This window comes from Chlorocebus sabaeus, chromosome 5 (assembly GCF_047675955.1).
Source record: "Chlorocebus sabaeus isolate Y175 chromosome 5, mChlSab1.0.hap1, whole genome shotgun sequence".
Classification (NCBI taxonomy): Eukaryota; Metazoa; Chordata; class Mammalia; order Primates; family Cercopithecidae; genus Chlorocebus; species Chlorocebus sabaeus.
In genome coordinates this window covers 24979683-24999604 of record NC_132908.1, presented here as the reverse complement: position 1 = coordinate 24999604, position 19922 = coordinate 24979683, and the positions used below count along the sequence as shown (strand labels likewise).

General features: G+C 49.9%; 1 protein-coding gene across 1 annotated transcript; it reads right to left on the bottom strand.

Annotated features, from left to right (window-relative positions):
* Window positions 1-3176: 3176 nt before the first annotated feature.
* C5H16orf82 (chromosome 5 C16orf82 homolog) lies at window positions 3177-9092 on the bottom strand. The gene is made up of 3 exons (XM_007988361.3): window positions 8962-9092; window positions 8494-8582; window positions 3177-5547 (listed from the first exon to the last, which is right to left on the bottom strand). The coding sequence occupies exons 1-3, from the start codon at window positions 9090-9092 to the stop codon at window positions 4883-4885; spliced, it is 885 nt and encodes a 294-aa protein (XP_007986552.3). The 3' UTR covers window positions 3177-4882.
* Window positions 9093-19922: the final 10830 nt, after the last annotated feature.

The window sequence follows — 19922 nt, the reverse complement described above, 5'->3', positions numbered from 1 at the left end:
GTGTCAAGAATTATAGGCCTAGGCCGGGCGCAGTGGCTCACACCTGTAATCCCAGCACTTTGGGAGGCTGAGGCAGGTGGATCACCTGAGGTCTGGAGTTCGAGACCAGCCTGGCCAACATGGTGAGACCCCGTCTCTACTAAAAATACAAAAATAAGCTAGGTGTGGTGGCAGGCGCCTGTAATCCCAGCTACTTGAGGGGCTGAGACAGGAGTATTGCTTGGACCTGGGAGGTGGAGGTTGCAGTGAGGCGAGATCGCGCCACTGCACTCCAGCCTGGGCGAAAGAGCGAGATTCTGTCTCAGAAACAAACAAAAAGTCATATAACTGTACACGAAGAGGTGAATCTTACTGTGTGTAAATTATGCCAGGCAGAGTAAACAGCGTGTGTAAAGGACACAGAGGTTTGAAATCAGGTTTGAGATGGTGCGTGGGAGCAAGTGGCAGGAAGTGAGGCAAGGAAAACTTACTTGGGTCTGTTTGGGGTGGGCCTTGAATGCCGTGCCAATGCCTCTTTGGATGGTGGGAAAATGTTCGAAGTTTTTAAGCAGATGAGGAATATAAGCAGATACATGCTTCAGAGAGATGGCTCTGTTCTCTGTTTAGAAGCAGAAGCCAGGCCGGGCTCAGTGGCTCACGCCTGTAATCCCAGCACTTTGGGAGGCTGAGGCGGGCGGATCACCTGTGGTCAGGAGTTTGAGACCAGCCTGGTCAATATGGTGAAACCCCATCTCTACTAAAAATACAAAAATTAGCTGAGTGTGGTGGTGGGCACCTGTAATCCCAGCTACCAGCTACTCGGGAGGCTGAGGCAGGAGAATTGCTTGGACCTGGGAGGCGAAGGTTGCAATAAGCCTAGATCACACCACTGCACTCCAGCCAGAACAACAGAGTGAGACTTTGTCTCAAAAAAAAAAAAAAAAAAACAAGCGGAAGTCGTTGGGCACATGGGTCTGACCCTGCCTTTAGAAATGTTTTGATTTGTGTTATAATTTTTTTGACAGAATTTGAATTTGTGGCCAGTATTTTAGAACCAGGAGATTTTACTCAGAATTCTGGATTTTTAGCCTCTCTTTGAGAAGACGTGGGCTTCCCAATTTGCCACCTCCACTCCCTCCCTCATTCTCTATTCCCTTCCTGGCTCTGCACGGGTGTCGGTTTTGACCCCAGGGATTGAAAGTGGATTCCAGGAGGAAGAGATCAAAGTCAGTGGCCTCTCTCAGTCCTGGTCTGAACACTTTCATCACCTGGGGAATTTTATTAAAGACCGATGCACAGGCCAAGTTGCTGGGAGAAGCCTGTGCACTTGTACTTTGTAAATATACAGGTGACCCTGATATATAGCCGGGGTTGAGAACCACTGTTCTAGGGGGAGGTGAAGGCAGGCTGGGGCTCAGCAGTGGAGGTGGAGGGGTGTTTAGGAATTGATGGGACATTGGGCTGAGGCAGGGGGAGGAGGACTCAAGCGTGATGTCCTGGCTTGGACAAATGCAGCATGATGGTGCCATCTGCTGAGAAGGGACAAGAAAAAGGTAGTCAGGGGAAGGTGGTCAACTTAGTTTTGGCCACGCTGTGTCTGAAGAGCTTGTGGCCTCCAGGCTGAGGGGGTCCAGTGTGCAGGTGTCCAACACCGCTGTGCCCATAACTTCACTTCTGTGTGTTCTCCTTTCTCCTCTGAGATGGGGAAGCTAAAGAAGGTTCTTAGGGGAGGGAAGGGCTATGTTGGGGGGGAGATGAGGTGGCCAAGCTTCCCCCAGAGCCACCTGCAGAACACATGGGTTCCCTCAGTGTTATGGACTGAACTTTTGTGTCCCCTTAAAATTGCTATGTTGAAATCTATTCCCTCAAGGTGATGGTATGAACAGGTGGGGCCTTTGGGAGGTGATCTGGTCATGGGGGTGGAGCCCCTGTGAATGGGATTAGTGCCCTCACAAAAAAGGCCCCAGAGAGCTCCATCACCCCTTCCACCATGCGAGGGCATGGTGCAAAGATGGCTGTCTAGGAGCATGACTGGGCCCTCACCAGACACCGAATCCACTGGCAGCTTGATCTTGGACTTCCCAGCCTCCAGAACTGTGAACAATGAATTTCTGTTTGTAAGCCATCCAGTTTCTCGTATTTTGTTGTAGCCACCCTACATGACTAAGGCTCTTGGGTGGAGGTGGGAGGCCTTTCTCGACTGGGTCATGGGTGCTCAGGCCCTTCTGAGTGACTTTGTCTGGAGGAGAGTGGGGGAGAATGTTCTCAAAAGGGGTGCTTATACTTGAGAAGCAGAGCCTCGCCACACCAGACATGTGGTACCCTCACACCCAGAACCAGTAACCCCTTCCTCAAACCAAAACTCTCTGCCAAAACATCTTACCTCCCAGCAGATGCAGTGGCTCTTTTTGGTTTTGGTCAGTAACTTTTTCTCCGTTATTAGCAGTGACTAGCCTTTCCGTGCCTGAGTGAAGCAAGACAGAAACCACTGTGCCCATTTTACCCATAAGCAAGAAAAATCATACACCATAGAATATTATGCAGCCATAAAAAAGAATGAGCTTATGCCCTCTGCGGGGACGTGGATGGAGCTGGAGGACATTATCCTTAGTAAACTAAGGCAGGAACAGAAAACCAAATACTGCATGTTCTCACTTAGAAGTGGGAGCGAAATGATGAGAATACATGGACACGTAGAGGGGAACAACACACACTGGGGTCTATCGGAGGTTGGGGAGTGGGAGGAGGGAGAGAATCAGGAAAAATAACTAATGGGTGCTACATTTAATGCCTGGGTTATGAAATAATCTGTGTAGCAACCCCCCGTGACACACATTCACCCGTGTAACAAACCTGCACATCCTGTACCTGTGCCCCTGAACTTAAAAGTTAAAAAATAAAAATAAAAAAAGAAAAGAGAAAGAAATACATTACTTTAGTACCTATCAATTGCTGGGTAATTGATACACATTTCCATGTAATCCACATAACCATCCTATGTATGAAATAGGGGTTACTATCCCCATTTTCCAGGTGAGGAAACTGAGGCCTTGAAAGTTTAAGTATTTTGCCCAGACGGCCAGCTCAGCAGTGGCAGAGTTGGTAGCCATGCCCAGCTCTCTCCATGGTTGAGTGTGTTTGTGGCCCACCCCTCCTGTGAGCTCGGCCGGGAACGCACTCACAGACCCACACGCATGTGACCTCTCCAGACACCTTTTATTGTCTTTTTTGGCCCCTCAACGTTCCTTCTGGTACCTAGTGGATGTCTTCATGGCGGTCTCTGGCCGCTTTTCCTTTGTGGGCAGACTCACTTCCGTGTCTGTGAGGTCACCCCAGGGAGGGGGTTTAGTGTCCCCAGTAGGAGAGGGGCAGACTTTGGCTTTTCCATCCACCGAGATGGTGCTCACAAAATGCTCCAGAGCTTCCTCATTGCAGCCGTTCCCGGCTGGGTTGGACTCTGTCACCATGAGGTGTTTCTCACGGCATTGTCCTGCCCTCGTAGTCACTGCCTCAGTCATCGGAACACAGGATGGCTCCTGGCCTCCTTTCTTGACATGAATGAGGCATCAGGAAGCCTTTGCTCCCGAGAAGATTCTGGGCTGAAGATATCCAAAGACAGTGCTCAAATTAAAAAAAAAAAAAAAAAAAAAAGGAAGCTTGGAACTCTCTGGGATGGTGCCTCCCAAGAAGCTGGGATTACAGGTGCCCAGGGCTGGGGCTCCCTTCACACCGCCCTCTAATGTTCCCGCTAGACCTACTCCCTCTGTGCTGGTGGCATCCCTGGCCGCTCCTGATGGTCCTTCTCTGGTGACAGTCACTGGTCTGGACTCCTGCGGGGAGCTGAGAGTCATGAAGGTGCTCAGTGTGCACCGTGGCTGTCTTGCTAGTGCTTCTGCGGGCAGTGACCATGGTGGACAGAGTGTGTGCAGAGCTTGGCCAGGACCAAGTTTCCTGTGGTCATGGCTCCCCACGCGTGGTGCTCACTGCAGATGGTTCTTGATATGGACAGTCCCAACCGTGGTTGTAGCTTGTTTCTTCTGAGCTCATCGTAGTTGGTGTTGGTTGTAGATGGCGTTCATCATTTACGACGGTTTCATCATGGAAGGTTCTAACTTGTGACAGTTCTTAATATCGTCAGCGTTTGCCATTGAGAACAGCTGTCGCCACTGACGAGGTTTGGTACACGGGGTCCCACCAGGATGCTGCTGACGACAGATGGTTTTGCCATTGATGGATCTTGTTATAGATGGCTCGTCACTGAAGTTCATAGTCTCGATATCATTACCCCTCACTGTTTTGACACAGGTGGCCTCAGCATTGGTGAATCTTGATACTATAGCTCTTCCTACCAACAGTGGTTCTCAGTATAGACAGTCTCCTCACTGACTGAGTTCTCGGGATAGGCAGTGCTCAGCATAGATCCTTCCTGCTACATGTCGCCTGCCCACTGATGCTTGTTGCTACAGATGGGACTACCCATTGATGGTCCACACAGTCAGTGTGTGCTTTTGAAAACACCTTTCCTCCTTGTTCTGGGAATAACCACTCTGGGTCCAGCCTGGGTTCACTGGGCCCGTGTGCCATTTTCCAGGAGACTCTGGCTGCTGGAGAGGATTCTTACGAAGGCGTGCACACCTGGGCAGGCTGCTCCCCGTTGATGACCTGCTCACTGGTTTTCACGTTGCCGCCCGTCTTGTCCTCCTGCACACTGGTGTGGCTGCTCTGCCCGTTTTGGGCACTGCCTTCCAGCCCAATGCTCTGACGGCTGCTGGCCTGGGTGGAGGGAAGGCTGGCTGTGGAAGTCAGCAGCCCGCTGCTCACCTGGTAAGTGAGGGCACTGCTGCCCAAGCTGATGAAGCTGGCACTGGACGGGCTGCTGCCGCCGCTGCCCGGCAGGCTGGCCTCACTCTTCCCCTCCAGTCTGCTTGGTGCTGTGGGCGGGGCCAGTCAGCTGGCTCTTTAGGGACCTGAGAGGGTCTGTGGAGCCCAGCTGGCTGGTTTGGTTGCTGGCCGCCTGGGTGTTGAGCCTTCTGTTCAGCCGCACTCTCCGGTGGCTGCCCACCAAGCTGGTGCCGCTGTCCTCCTTGTCCCCTGCGTACCCGCTGCTCAGGCTGGTATGGCTGCACTCCTCTGGCCTGGGATGCTGCACACTGGACACATGACTCTCGCTGCTCTGGGTGTCACTGAGGTTGCTGCTGGCCACTTTCAGGGGATCCTGAGCCGCTCCTGCATGGTGTGGCCACTCAGGGGACTGGAGCTCTAAGCCAGGTGACTGTAGGCTTGGCTCTCCTTCCTCCTCATTCTGGACGGATGATTCCCCTTTTTCTCCCTTGAGAAAAATGGGGGGCAGCTGAAGTGGTTTATCCAGGGAGAGGGGGCCCTGGGAGGCCTCTGAATGTTGGCTGTGACCTCTCTGGGGAGAGGTGCCTCCGTATACAAGGCTGCCCTTTGAAAACTGTGTGTTCTGAGTGGCTGGCTCAGTTCCCATGGTGATGGGGCTTGTGAGGTGAAGGCGGGTGTGGGAGGGAGAACAATGCTGTCTGGCACCAGTGCCATCAGTGGCCTGGCCTGGAGGGTAGGAGTGGGGCAGAAAGGGGCTCGTGGCTGGAGGGGGTGGGGTGTCACCCTCCTGGGAGTCTTTCTGAGGAGTCTGTGGCCAGACATCAGGTCAGGGGTCTCAGGCGTGTGTCCCAGCCGAGCCCCTATGAGCCGAGTTGCTTCTCTCCCAAGTCTCTGCCTGCTTGCTGAGTGTTTTTGTTTGTTTGTTCGTTTTTGTTTTTTTGTTTGTTTTTTGAGATGGAATCTCACTCTGTCACCCAGGCTGGAGTGCAGTAGTGTGATCTCGGGTCACTGAAAACTCTGCCTCCAAAGCTCAAGCGATTCTCCTGCCTCAGCCTCCCAAGTAGCTGGGATTACAGGCGCCTGCCACCACGCCTGGCTAATTTTTGTATTTTTAGTAGATATGGGGTTTCACCACGTTGCCCAGGCTGGTCTTGAACTCCTGACCTGGAGCGATCTGCCCGCCTCGGCCTCCCAAAGTGCTGGGATTACAGGTGTGAGCCACCGCACCCAGCCTGCTGAGTGGTTTTGAGGACAGGAGGGAATACAGCAGTGAGGAGTATAACCTAAATTCCTTACCAGATCATCAAGGCCCTTGCCTGGTCTGGCTCTCCCGACTTCATCACACACCACGCCCTGCCCCTTTCTCACCTCGGATGCCTGACCAGGCTGAGCACTCTCTTATTGCAAAAGGGACCCACAGCCGGGTGCACTGGACCCCAACACTATGAAACTGGGTGTCTGAGAAAAGCTTTTCATTGCAAGTTGACTCAGAAAGAGGCAGGAGTCAGCTCAAATCTCTCTCCCTGTGCTGGCTTTAAGGCAGTAATTTTATTAGAAAAGGTTTAGGGAGTGGATTCTGAGATTAGTAGGTGATTGGTGCAAGGAGAAGTGAGGTCTGGAAAGATCCTGGGCATGCGCAGTTATCTCTTCATGCCTCCTCATGGGTCCCATGTGCAAATTTGCGGGGAGTGAGTGTGAAACATGCAGTGGAAATTCAGGCCGTGACATCGGCAAGCTGGTCTTGCACTAACTCCAGTCGGCCATATTGGTTCCAGCTGATTGCAGCTGGTTTTGTCATAAGTGAAAGGAGTTTCAAGTTGTTTCTTGTTTTATTTGCTTTCCTGCAAATTCTAGAATTTCTCTTAGTGGTTTCTTTAGCTCTTTGGAGCATGGTTTCCTGATTTCATGCTCTTACCTGTTGCAGGGCCTTGGCACTGGTTGTTTTCACCCCTCAGGGTGCTTTTCCTCTCTGTCTGGCATCCTTCTTTTTTGAGACAGAGTTTTGCTCTTGTTACCCAGGCTGGAGTGCAGTGGTACAATCTCAGCTCACCGCAACCTCCGCCTCTCAGGCTCGAGCAATTCTCCTGCCTCAGCCTCCCAAGTGGCTGGGATTACAGGCATGCACCACCACACCCGGCTAATTTTGTATTTTTAGTAGAGATGATTTCTCTGTGTTGGTCAGGCTAGTCTCAAACTCCTGACCTCAGGTGATCCGCCTGCCTCAGTCTCCCAAAGTGCTGGGATTACAGGTGTGAGCCACTGCACCCGGCCCCTCCCTGCTACTTTTTTTTTTGAGATAGTCTCACTCTGTTGCCCAGGCCAGAGTGCAATGGTATAATTTCCTCTCACTGCAACATCTGCCTCCCAGGTTTAAGTGATTCTCCTGCCTCAGCCTCCCGAGTAGCTGGGATTATGGGCATGTGCCACCATGGCCAGATAATTTTTGTATTTTTAGTAGAGATGGAATTTCACCATGTTGGCCAGGCTGGTCTTGAACTCCTGACCCCAGGTCATCTGCCTGCCTTGGCCTCCTAAAGTGCTGGGATTACAGTTGTGAGGCACTGCACCTGGCCCCTTCTGTCATCCTTTATGCCACTTCCTAATTGGTGTTCCTTGTGACATGAATGAATTATGTACTGGTTATTTATTGCCAGTTCCTCAGCCAGAATGTAAACTTAATGAGGGCAGAAATTCTGATTTCTTATTCTCTGCTTGGCCCTCAAGGCCCAGCACACTGCCTGACACCTCACAGATGCTCACTAGATGTTGATTTAGTGAATAAATGAATAACCCTGGGGTGTGCATCATCACCTAGGGAACTTCTAAAAGTCATGTTTGAATTTTCTTTTTTTTTTCATTGAAAATAATTTTTTTTTTTTTTTGTAGCAATGGAATCTTGCTATGTTGCCCAGGCTGGTCTCAGATTCCTGGCCTCAAGTGATCCTCCTTGCCTTGGCCTCCCAAAGTGCAGGGATGACAGGTAGGAGCCACTGCATCTGACCAATATTTTCTAAGATAGTGGTTTTTGCCCTTGGCTACATACTGGATTCACCTGGGGATGCCTGAGTTCCACCCCTAGAGGTTCAGAGTTAACTGGTCTAAGGTGAGGCTTTGGCAATAGAGTTTTAAAAAGCTCTCCAGGTAATTCCAACGTGCAGTTAGCGTGGAAAATTGTGCTAGCTTGGCCACAGGTGCTTTTTTTGTAGAGGATTCTGATGTTCAACCCTGACGAAGAAGTTAACTGCAGATGAAAACACTCAGCATGCCACTTACTAGTAATAGATGTTTACTGAGTGATGGAATGAATTAATATATTCATTGACCCCTAAAGAGTTCATGGGCGGATTTTTAAAACCTTGAGAAGTCATTGACATTGTACACAAAATCTGCAATGAGCTACATGTATGCTTTCTTTCCCTTAGGCAGGGAGGTATAGCATTCATAAAATTCCCAAGGGTATCCGTGACCCCCAAAAGATCAAGAAGCGTAAAGATTAGGCACAACTCCTGCCTCAGTGCGAGACGGATGGTCCTGGTGCTTAGCCTGACCCTAAGAGGTCTGGAGAGGGCTGGCCTCCCCTGTTTGGGGTGCAGGGTGAGAGAAGAAGGGGGGCACTGCTCAGAGAGAGCACTGCTAAGCCCCTTGACAGTTATCATCACCATCATTCCTAACCATCACTGTCATCGCTGTCATGAATTCCTTTCCCATTGCCTGGGGCAGCTTGGCCTCCTTTTGCTGTACACAGCGGCATCTCTTTTGCTCTGAAAATTGTGATCCTTTAGGGGTGAGTGGAGCATCTCCTTGCTGTCTAACTTCCTATCCCCAGCCCTAAGCTCCCCACGAGGGCCTGCAAGGAAGAGACAGGCACGGTGGCTTGGTGGCGATGTTCAGAGTGAGGGGTGTGGTGGGACCCAACTGTTATGGGAAGCAGGGACAAGGTCTGGCCCTTTAGGGGACTGGCAGGTGAGAGGTAGGAGGTTGGGCACCAGGCAGGTAGGCTGGGACTCAGGATTGGCTCTGTGCCTGCACAAAACCAAAAGAGGGCAGATGCCCCAGTGCTGGGATTAACGATGAGCCTGTTGGAATGCATCTTCGCTCCTCTTGTCTTTTGCCTCACTTGCTCTGGGCACATTACATTACGGGCCTGAGGACTTGGGCTTGTTCAGGATAAATGGCAGAGGCCATGCGGTAACAAGAGTTCGCTTCCCATCTAGTGCATTGAACACCAGGTCCTTAGCTTGCGGATACAGTGAGGCCTCATAAACAGCCATGGCTCAGCTTAGCGTTTACTTTTTTTTTTGAGATGGAGTTTTGCTCTTGTTGCCCAGACTGGAGTGTAGTGGCGCGATCTCAGCTCGCTACAACCTCTGCCTCCTGGGTTCAAGCGATTCTCCTGCCTCACCCTCCCGAGTTGATGGGATTACAGGCATGCGCCACCATGCTTGGCTAAGTGTGTATTTTTAGTAGAGATGGGGTTTCTCCATGTTGGTCAGGCTGGTCTCAAACTCCCAACCTCTGGTGATCCACCTACCTTGGCCTCCCAAAGTGCTGGGATTACAGGAGTGAGACACTGTGCCCGGCCCAGAGTTTACCTTTTAAGTCTCTGTAGGTTACTCTGGTAGTCTCGGGGAAGGCATTTCATGGAGCTTCTGTGGTTTCATTCTAGCCTCCTCGTTCCTGCCTCACCTGTGCAACCCCTTGAGGGCAGTGCTCTTATCTGGTCCCTGCTCTAGCTGCCCTTGTGCATAAGACCAGGGCTGTTCTGCCCAGGCACCGCTTTCAGCATCCTCCAGAGATGCAGGTCCTCAAGGCTCACATGGTGCAGCACCCTTCTGAGCTCGGAGTACCAAATCCCTGAAAGATCCAGGGAGAAGTGGGTAGAAGACATTTTCTACAGTGGGACCTGGCATCTCATTCTGGGACCATGCTCTGGGCTGCCTTTCCTGTCCCCAGTCCCTTGCTGTTTGTCCCCCCAGAAACCCTCCTCTCAGTCAAACACATTCCAGCCTCTGTCTCCAGGTTCCCTTCATCTCATGCATGTCAATTTCTTCACCCAGGAGACTGGCACCCACCGGACCAGCAGCTCAGAAGATAGAACCGGACTCAGAGTCCCAGGCAAGGCTCTCACAGGAAACCTGGCTATAATCACATTGTCTGTGGCTCCTGGAGACCGAGTGTCCCATCCTTCCTTGGTGTGGCACAGACAATGCCATATGCTTATAAGACCATCTCATTTCTCTTCTGGGCTTGTAGGAAAAGTGCATTTCCAACTCCATCTAGGTAGGGCTAATAGAATGTGGGCAGAAGGGATGTTCACTACTCTAGGCTTGGGCCATAAAATATCTCCCATGCATGGTCCGTCCCTTTCTTCCCTTTCTGTAGGGACCTTGAAAGCCATGCTTTGAACATAGCAGAGCCCCACCATGGTTGGAGCCTGGGTCTCTGAGTGACTGCATGGAGAAGAACCCCTGCCCTTTTCCCATTGCATTGGTGCTGTCAGTGAGCGGTAAACTGTTATTTGATTAAGCCATCAAGATTGGGGGGTTCGTTTGTTACCACAGCAACACCTGCTTTGCACAGACTAACACATCATGTTCCCAGATACTGCTGATGTGTTTCACCAGATTTAGCTTTATCCTGATGGTTTCTGCAGCGGGTTCCGGAGCTGTGTTCCTACCTCAATACCTACCCTAGAATCTCAGCATCACAGTCCCTGGTGGGAAAGCGATGCTTTCTCACCTTATGAAGATGGAAAAGAATACCATCAGGGAGAACATCGCCAGACCAGAAAATTGGCTGTCAGCCCTGGGCCTTTAACCCTAATATTTACTCCTGGGAAACCCTTGCTAAGTTAGGCATTGATTCTCTGCATGTGACACGCCATAATAACTCCTAACTTGGAGAGTTGGCTTGTTTTCACTCATTCATTCAATAAATATTTCCTGAACTGATATTCTCTCTGGGCTTCCACCAATATTGATTGGGATCCTGCTCTGTGTTAGGCAGTGTTTCAGCGCTGCCCTCAGAGAGCTTCCATGCATGGAGGGAGACAGGTAGAAGGAAGTAGGATGCGTTCTGTGGTGATCAGTGTTAAAGGCAAATAAAGCAGAGCTGGGGAGCAGAAAATGATGGCGAGTGTGTGTGTGTGTGTGTGTGTGTGTGTGTGTGTGAAGCCACAGGGACACTGTCCCTCAATCAGAACCAGCAAATGCCAGGGGAAGAGGTCACTGGGGGAGCCCTGGGGAGGGTGGATGCTGTGGGCTGTGGAAAGGGCTCTGCATTTTACTCTGAGTGCATTAAGAGACACAGGAGAGTTTTCAGCAGGGCGAGATAAGTGGATTGGAGTTTGAACAGACTGCCGGGTAAAGAACAGGAGGCTCTTGTAATCCCAGCACTTTGGGATGCCTAGGTGGGTGGATCACTTGAGGCCAGGAATTTGAGACCAGCCTGGCCAACATGGTGAAACGCTGTCTCTACTAAAAATACAAACAAATTAGCCAGGCGTGATGGTGTGTGCCTGTAGTCCCAGCTACTCGGGAGGCTGAGGCACAAGAATCGCTTGAACCCGGGAGAAGTTTGCAGTCAGCTGAGATTGCACCACTGCACTGCACTCCAGTCTGGGCAACAGAGCGAGACTTTGTCAAAAAAAAAAAAAAAAAAAAAAAAAAAAAAAAAAAAAAGAACAGGAGGGCAGGGAGGTGCAGGGCTTGAGTCTGTCTGGCGCCATAGCCTAGGGGTGTGATGGGGATGGCTTGGGCCAGGACAGAGCAGTAGAGATGGAGAGGTGGTTGGATTCTGGAAATATTTTGAAGGGAGAGTGTCAGGATTTGCTTAGGGATTGCATGGAGAATGAGAGGAAGCAAGGGCTCAAGGCCAGCTGATACACAAGTATCTATGTATATATATGAATGCATACAGAAGCATATGCATGAATACGTGTATGAGCATATGTACATGAATACATACACAAATACACATATGTGTACTTTTTTTTTGAGATAGGGTCTGGCTGTGTCACCCGGGCTAGAGTGCAGGAGCCCCAGAGTCAGAGGCTGTATGGGCTTCCAGAAATGGCTCAGTCTCCTCTTGGTTTGGAGCACGTGGGGGAGTGCGTGGGTGGGAGGAGGCGCAGAGGAGTCAGACCCACTGGGGTTCCAGCCTCAGCCTTTGGAACTGTGTGCTTAACACCACCGCAAATAGGTGGGAGGATTCAAGGCTCCACGAACATGAATTGAGAATAAATAAATGGGAGGTTCCCTTGTGGATGCTGGAGAACGGACACGGAGAAGACAGACAAGCCTGTCCTTCATGGGCCTGTTTAGACTGGGGACACACAGACTGGGGACAGATTTCAGAGAGTGAGAAGTGCTGCAGATAAAATAAAATGAGGGAGGGGAAGAAGAGGGAGGGTAGACGGGGCAGGCACAGTGCTCCGGAGTTAGGATAACTGCCCCTTGCCATCTTAGAGCACAGCCAGAGAAAGGACTCTGGCCTGCTGTGGTTCAAATCATATGACCACCACCGAGGTGACATTGCGTGATCCTCTTAACCTCTCTGAACCACAGCTACTCCTCCTCGGAAATGGAGGAATGATCGTGATCATGTCACTCCACAAGGGGATGCTGTGAGCACTGACAGGAAGCACCCAGAACAGAGTCTGCCCCTGAAGGGGGCCTGCAGGGTGCTGCCCACCCCTAATGGAACCTTCTGCTTTAAAAGAGACTAAAAGAGACATGTATGTATGTGTGTATACAAATACATGGGCGCGGTGGCTCAAGCCTGTAATCCCAGCACTTTGGGAGGCCGAGACGGGCGGATCACAAGGTCAGGAGATCGAGACCATCCTGGCTAACCCGGTGAAACCTCGTCTCTACTAAAAAATACAAAAAACTAGCCGGGCGAGGTGGCGGGCGCCTGTAGTCCCAGCTACTCGGAAGGCTGAGGCAGGAGAATGGCGTGAACCCGGGAGGCGGAGCTTGCAGTGAGCTGAGATCTGGCCACTGCACTCCAGCCTGGGCGGCAGAGCCAGACTCCGTCTCAAAAAAAAAAAACAAACAAACAAACAAACAAAAAAAACACAAATACATATATTAGTACATGTGACTGTATACACAAGTCTCTATGTATATATATGAATGCATACAGAAGTATATGCATGAATATGTGTATGAGCATATGTAGATGAATACATACACAAATACACATATGTGTACTTTTTTTTTGAGACAGGGTCTGGCTGTGTCACCCAGGCTAGAGTGCAGTGGCATGACCTTGGCTTACTGCAACCTCCGCCTTCTGGACTCAGGCAATCCTCACACTCAGCCTCCCAAGTAGCTGGGACTATAGCCGTGTGCCACCAGGCCTGGCTAATTTTTTTTTATTCTTTGTAGAGATGAGGTCTTGCTATGTTGCCCAGGCTGGTCTTGAACTCCTGAGCTCAAGCAATCTGTCCGCTTTGGCCTCTCAAAGTATTGGGATTACAGGTGTGAACCAGTGTGCTCTGCCTCACATATATGTACTTTTTTTTTTTTTTTTTTTTTTTTTTGAGACAGCGTCTTGTCTCTGTCACTCAGGCTGAAGTGCAGTGGCTCAATCTCGGCTTACTGCAACCTCTGCCTCGCAGGTTCAAGCGATTCTCCTGCCTCAGCCTCCTGAATAGCTGGAATTACACGCATGCGCCACCATGCCCGGCTAATTTTTGTATTTTTAACAGAGACAGGCTTCACCATGTTGGCCAGGCTGGTCTTGAATTCCTGACCTCAGGTGATCCACCCGCCTCGGCCTCCCAAAGTGCTGGGATTACAGGCGTGAGCCATTGTGCCCGGCCACATATATGTACTTTTAAATCACAAAACCCTCTTGCCCTCAGCATCCCCCACCGGGGCCCCTACTCTTCCCTGAGAGTCTCCCCAGAGAGCGCTCTTATCTGAGCCTCCCCTGCCATCCTTTGATGGATACCTCTGTCTTTTCCCAGGACTCCTCATTGTCAAGCTCCCATCTGGATAAGGACTCTCACTCGTTCACTTTAGAGAGTCCCTGAGCACCTACTAGGTCCTCACTTGCAGGGTGGTGAGTGCTCTGCTAAGAAGAGTCTTGGCCGGGCGCTGTGGCTCACACCTGTAATCCCAGCACTTCGGGAGGCCGAGGTGGGTGGATCATGAGGTCAAGAGTTTGAGACCATCCTGGCCAACACTGTAAAACCCCGTCTCTATTAAAGATAAAAAAGTTACCTGGGCATGGTGGTACGTGCCTGTAGTCCCAGTTACTTGGGAGGCTGAGGCAGGAGAATCGCTAGACCCTGGGAGGCAGAGGTTGTAATGAGCTGAGATCGTGCCACTGCACACCAGCCTGGCAACAGAGGGAGACTCCATTTCAACATTAAAAAAAAAAAAAAAGGAGTCTCATGCACAATGGGTCGGCACCTGACTGGTGCTGGAACCCAAGCCCCTGATTCCCAGTCTGGGAGTTCCTCCCTGCATGGGAGCTGGAGCAGTAGATTCGAGTGACTGTTTTTGCAGGGCTGGCTGTGAGTCAGGCATTGTGTCAGATGCCTGCATGCGCGGTCTCATCCTCGCAATCGCTTTATGAAGCAGCTTCTCTGGGCAGCTCCATGTCTGCCAGCTGTCTGCCCTAAGCCCATGCTCCTAATGACTTGACTGGGCTGCAAGACAGGGCTGCTCACGGGAGCAGTGAGGGTCATTTCTGGGGGGCCCAGAGCGGTGGGTACCTCCCTACTCAGGCCCATTTAGTATGCAATAAAGAACAGGAGGACTTGGCCGGGCGCGGTGGCTCAAGCCTGTAATCCCAGCACTTTGGGAGGCCGAGACAGGCGGATCACGAGGTCAGGAGATCGAGACCATCCTGGCTAACACAGTGAAACCCCGTCTCTACTAAAAAAAATACAAAAAACTAGCCGGGTGAGGTGGCGGGGGCCTGTAGTCCCAGCTACTCGGGAGGCGGAGGCAGGAGAATGGCATGAATCCGGGAGGCGGAGCTTGCAGTGAGCCGAGATCTGGCCACTGCACTCCAGCCTGGGCAACAGAGCGAGACTCCGTCTCAAAAAAAAAAAACAAAAAAACAAAAAAACAGGAGGACTCTCGGGTGGACCGGGCACTCCCTGGAACCAGAACCTGGGACTCTATGCCTTCTCCAGAGAGAAACAGCTCAGCCATGGCTTGGAGGAGTGATCTGTCCAGGAAGAAAGGTCATTCCTCCTCTGGGTGGCCATGTGATTGATTTTGTGCTCCAATTTTTGATTACTTAGTAAATACCAAAAAAGAAAAAAGGGAATGATAAAACTCATCTCTCATCACTCGATGGAAGAGATAGGATACTACTGGTCTACCCAAGATCCATTTAGCCCTCCATATCACCTCTCCTTATGGCAGCCCTGAATGTCATGCTCACCATTGCCATGAACATCTTTATGCTTGAAATATAAAAGGATATAACCTGGCCAGGCACAGTGGCTCACGCCTGTAATCCCAGCACTTTGGAGTCCGAGGTGGGTGGATCACCTGACGTCAGGAGTTCAAGACCAGCCTGGCCAACATGGTGAAACTCCATCGCTACTAAAAATACAAAAATCAGCAGGGCATGGTGACACATACCTGTTGTCTCAGCTACTTGGGAGGTTGAGGCACAAGAATTGCTTGAACCTGGGAGGCAGAGGTTGCAGTGAGCTGAGATTGTGCCACTGCACGCCAGCTGGGGCCACAGAGCTAGACTCTGTCTCAAAATAAACAAATAACAAAACAAAATTAAAAAAAAAAAAGGATTGTAACCCTAAGCCTAAATTGTATGCTATTAATCTTGACATAGGCCAGGTGTGGTGGCTTACACCTGTAATCCCAGCACTTTGGGAGGCTGAGGCGGGTGGATCACTTGAAGTCAGGAGTTTGAGACCAGCCTGGCCAACATGGTGAAACCCCATTTCTACTAAAAATACAAAAATTAGCTGGGTGTGGTGACATGCACCTGTAGTCCTAGCTGCTTGGGAGGCTGAGGCAGGAGAATTGCTTGAACCCAGGAGGCGGAGGTTGTGGTTAGCCCAGATAGCGCCACTGCTTTCCAACCTGAGTGATAGAGTGAAACTCTGTCTCAAAAAAATAAAAACATCTTGACATAAATGGCGTCCTTTATCTATCCTCCTATGACTTATGTTCTATGTTATATTTGTGAGATGCATCTGTACTTATATGTGTAGCTCAAGTTCATTTTCACTACTGTAGCATATTCTATGGATGGATGTCATAATTTACCCTTTCTATTAAAGGCTATTTTCCTTGCAATAAACATTCCTTTAAGTGTCTCCTTCATATGACATTTCTCCTGAGGATTTCTCAGAAAATTCCCCCAAACAGACTATGAAAGCTTCAACTTTTTATTTATTTATTATCACAGTGGAGGCTCTTAGGATTTAACTTGTTTTGGTTGCACATGACATATATAGCAGACATTTCTCTGCATCCCTTGGGCCCTGTTCTCTGAGTGTGTGTATGAGGTTCAATTTAGGGATGGGGTAAATCACAGGCATATCTGTTGTCTTTGTTATTTGGTCATAAAACATGGCCATTCCAGAATGTCATGGATAGGGTCTTCATCTTTAACTTTAAACTTTAGCTGAACATGAAGACACAGAGTTAGCCCACTTGGGTGAGGTAAGGAGTCAGGGGAGCAGGATCTTGGAGGCTGGGGTGGCTGAAAGGGGTTGAGTCTCTCCAAAGGCTGAGTGCCACCTCTTTCTGTTCAAGCCTCCTCATGCAGCTCCGTGCGGCCTGCAAAACAGCTGTGTGGTATTCTTAGTTGTGAACTCCTTGTGTGATGGATGGGGATGGGAAGTGTATTAGTTTGTGTCCACACTGCTGATAAAGACATACCTGAGACTGGGAAGAAAAAGAGGTTTAATTGAACTTACAGTTCCACGTGGCTGGAATGGCCTCAGAATCATGGCAGGAGGAGAAAGTCACTTCTTACATGGCGGCGGCAAGAGAAAAATGAGAAAGAAGCAAAAGCAGGAACCCCTGATAAACCCATCAGATCTCGTGAGATATATTCACTATCATGAGATTAGCATAGGAAAGACTGGCTTCCATGATTTGGTTACCTCCCCTTGGGTCCCTCCCATAACACATGGGAATTCTGCGAGTGACAATTCAAGTTGAGATTTGGGTGGGGACACAGCCAAACCTATCAGGAACGGAGGATGCAGGAGGAAGCTTCCTGAGGAGTGAGGAAGCCGTGAGTTTTCTTTAGGTCAAGGTGAGAACTGCAGAGCAAAATGATTAAGCACTTGGTATATGAAGTCAGATGTCTGAGTTCAAATCCAGGATCTGCCATGTATTTGCCGTGTGATCTTGGGCAAGTGATCTAACCTTTCTCAGTTTGGGTTTCCTCAAAAGCAGACCATAAAGCATGGACTTAGGTACCAGTCATTTATTTGGGAGGTGACCTCAAGATGCCCAGGTGAGTATATAGGTGGCAAGACCGGAAAAAAAGGACAATTGGCGAGAGGGCATTAAGGAGGAAGTGGGGTCTCTGCAAGGTGGTGTGGCTGTACCCCAAAAGCTTGGACATTTAGCCATTGGCTGCCATCCCCACTGGGGCATCCATTGCCCCTCTGGTTTCTCCTGAGCTGGACTGGGAAAACTTCCGTGTGGCCAGAGAAAGCCCTGGGGTGAAGGAGAGAAGCCAGAGGCAGACACAGTGCTGGATGAGAAGCCATCTGCCAACACACCAGGTCCTGTCTGTATCTGAGGCTGACCCTGGAGGGTGGAGAGGACATGAGTGGGGGAATCAGTGGAGGCTGCTGGTGCCTTATCTGTAAAAGGGACAGCAGCTGTTCCATAGGTTGTAGCAAAGGTAACATGAGGTCAGTCCTGGCATACAGTAAGCACTCAGTGAATGCAAAGTGTGCCCCCAAGGCTGTGGTAGGACCTGTTTGAAGAAATGGAAGCTTGGAGAGATAATGTAACACAGACCTAGTCACAGAACTGTGAGATGTGGTCACAGAACTATGGGCTACGATTTGGACCCAACGTTTGTATGACCCCAAGGACACCAGGCCTTCTCAGAGAATACCGTGGGTCACACTCTGGGGAACATCAAGGTGCGGGGCCCAGAGACATTAACACTCCTGGAACTGGACGCAGGGTGCCTGTTTGCCTCGTCGGCCTCAGGCAGGGCACAAGTACTGCCCTGGAGTCTCAGGAGAGGACCAGAGAAGACCAGCGCCCAGGCCAAGCCGGGAGTCTCCTCTCACCAGCAGAGGGCGCCGAGCACAGAATAGGCTGACCAGGGCAGTAGCCACTTAGGAGCAACTGAATTTCTCAATTTACAGAGATCCCGGGCGCATTTAGGGTGGCGGAGAAAAGGGAACGCTTATACACTGCTGGCAGGAATGTAAATCAACCACTGTGGAAAGCAGTCTGGCAATTTCTCAAATAACTTAAAAAGTACTACCATTCTACCCAGCAATCCCATTATTGCATATACACCCAAAGCAATATGAATCGTTCTATTGTAAAGACACAACCATGCATATATTCACTGCAGCACTATTCCCAATAGCAAAGACATGAAATCAACCTAAATGTCCATCAGTGGTGGATTGGATAATGAAAATGTGGTACATATACACCATGGAATACTATACAGACATAAAAAAGAATGAGATCATGTCCTTCGTAGCAATGTGAATGGAGCTGGAGACCATAATACTAAGCAAACTAACACAGGAATATAAAACCAAATACCACATGTTCTTACTTATAAGTGGGAGCTAAGCATTGAGAATACATGGACACAAAGAGGGGAACGACAGATCCCCGACCTACTTAAGGGTGGAGGGTGGGAGGAGGAAGAGGATTGACAAACCACCTGTATAGGGGTCCTATGCTCACTACCGGGGTGATGAAATAATCTATACAACAAACCTGCACATGTATCCTCTGAACCTAAAATTAAAGTTGGAAAATAAAACAAAATGTGATTACAACCAAAACAAAAAATTTCTGAATTCAGCACATGACCAAGGAGGCTTCTGGAATGTGGAATTTTCAGTTTTAAAACCAGACACTTCTGAGCAAACCAAAATGAGGTGGTTACCCTCATGTGAGTATGTAGTCCGAGGATGAAAAAAATGTCCTTTCTCAGATGCCCTAGAATACCAACATTTGGGCTTTTTTTTTTTTCTTTTTTGACAGGGTCTTGCTCCGTGGCCTAAGCTGGAGTGCAGTGGTGTGATCACAGCTCACTGCAGCCTCAAACTCCTGGGCTCAAGCGATCCTCCTGCCTCAGCCTCCAGAGTAGCTAAGACTACAGGCTTGAGCCACTGTGCCTGGCCCTGCCTTGGGCTTAAGTCCTTGGTGGGGGATCCTGGGAGGGGGTGGGAGGCTCACAGGTTTTTGTCCCTAGCAGGCGTTGCCCTAGGCTCCTTCTTACAGACTCTGGGGTCAGATGTAGGCTCTGCCTCCTGAGTGAGTTATCCAAGCCCTCTCAGCCTCAGTTTCCTCCTCTGTAAAATGGGGTTAGTAGATGTAAGCTGCTGATATTCTTGAGATCAGAGAGCGTGTGTTTTGTCACAGGTGAGTCCCCAGTGCCTAGAAGTCCCCAGTACTATGGTGTTCCAGGCAGTTTTGCTGGATGAGTACCCGTGAAACAATTGCAGTGATGTGCTTTATTTACTGGAAAGTTACACATGCAAAGTTCGGTAGGCTTAAGTAATATTATCATTCTGTGTTGATATTAAGCCTTATAATCATCAATATAAGGCAAACTAAATGTGCTCATTTTGCGGGTGGATTAAATGAGAGTTGTATCTTACCCTGCTGCTGAGTTCTAAAGTTGGAAAGATGTTAAGTGCACCTTGGAAAGGATTTTGGTGGCAGGTGGGCTGCTAGAGGCAGAGGGGCCTTTGAGGAACACTCTGACTTTTTAAGTCCTAAGTTACAGTTGAGGAAACTGGGGCTCAGTGAGGGGAAGAGATTTCTAAAAGCTGCCTGGATCGTAAGCAGCAGAGTTGGGATTCAAGCCGGGTCTGCTGACTCCCAGTCCAGCCTGACTCTGAAAGTGCACCCCTGAACTACAGGTTTGCGGATGGA

Excerpts from the sequence above, each read along its gene's own strand:
- C5H16orf82 (XM_007988361.3), bottom strand. The coding sequence starts at position 9,092 with ATGGCTGTTTATGAGGCCTCACTGTATCCGCAAGCTAAGGACCTGGTG. Across the intron at positions 8,583-8,961 it reads AAGCCCAAGTCCTCAGGCCC|AGCAAAAGAGATGCCGCTGT; the intron begins GTAATGTAATGT and ends CACAATTTTCAG. Across the intron at positions 5,548-8,493 it reads TGACAGCGATGACAGTGATG|GCCAGGCCACTGATGGCACT; the intron begins GTTAGGAATGAT and ends CCTACCCTCCAG.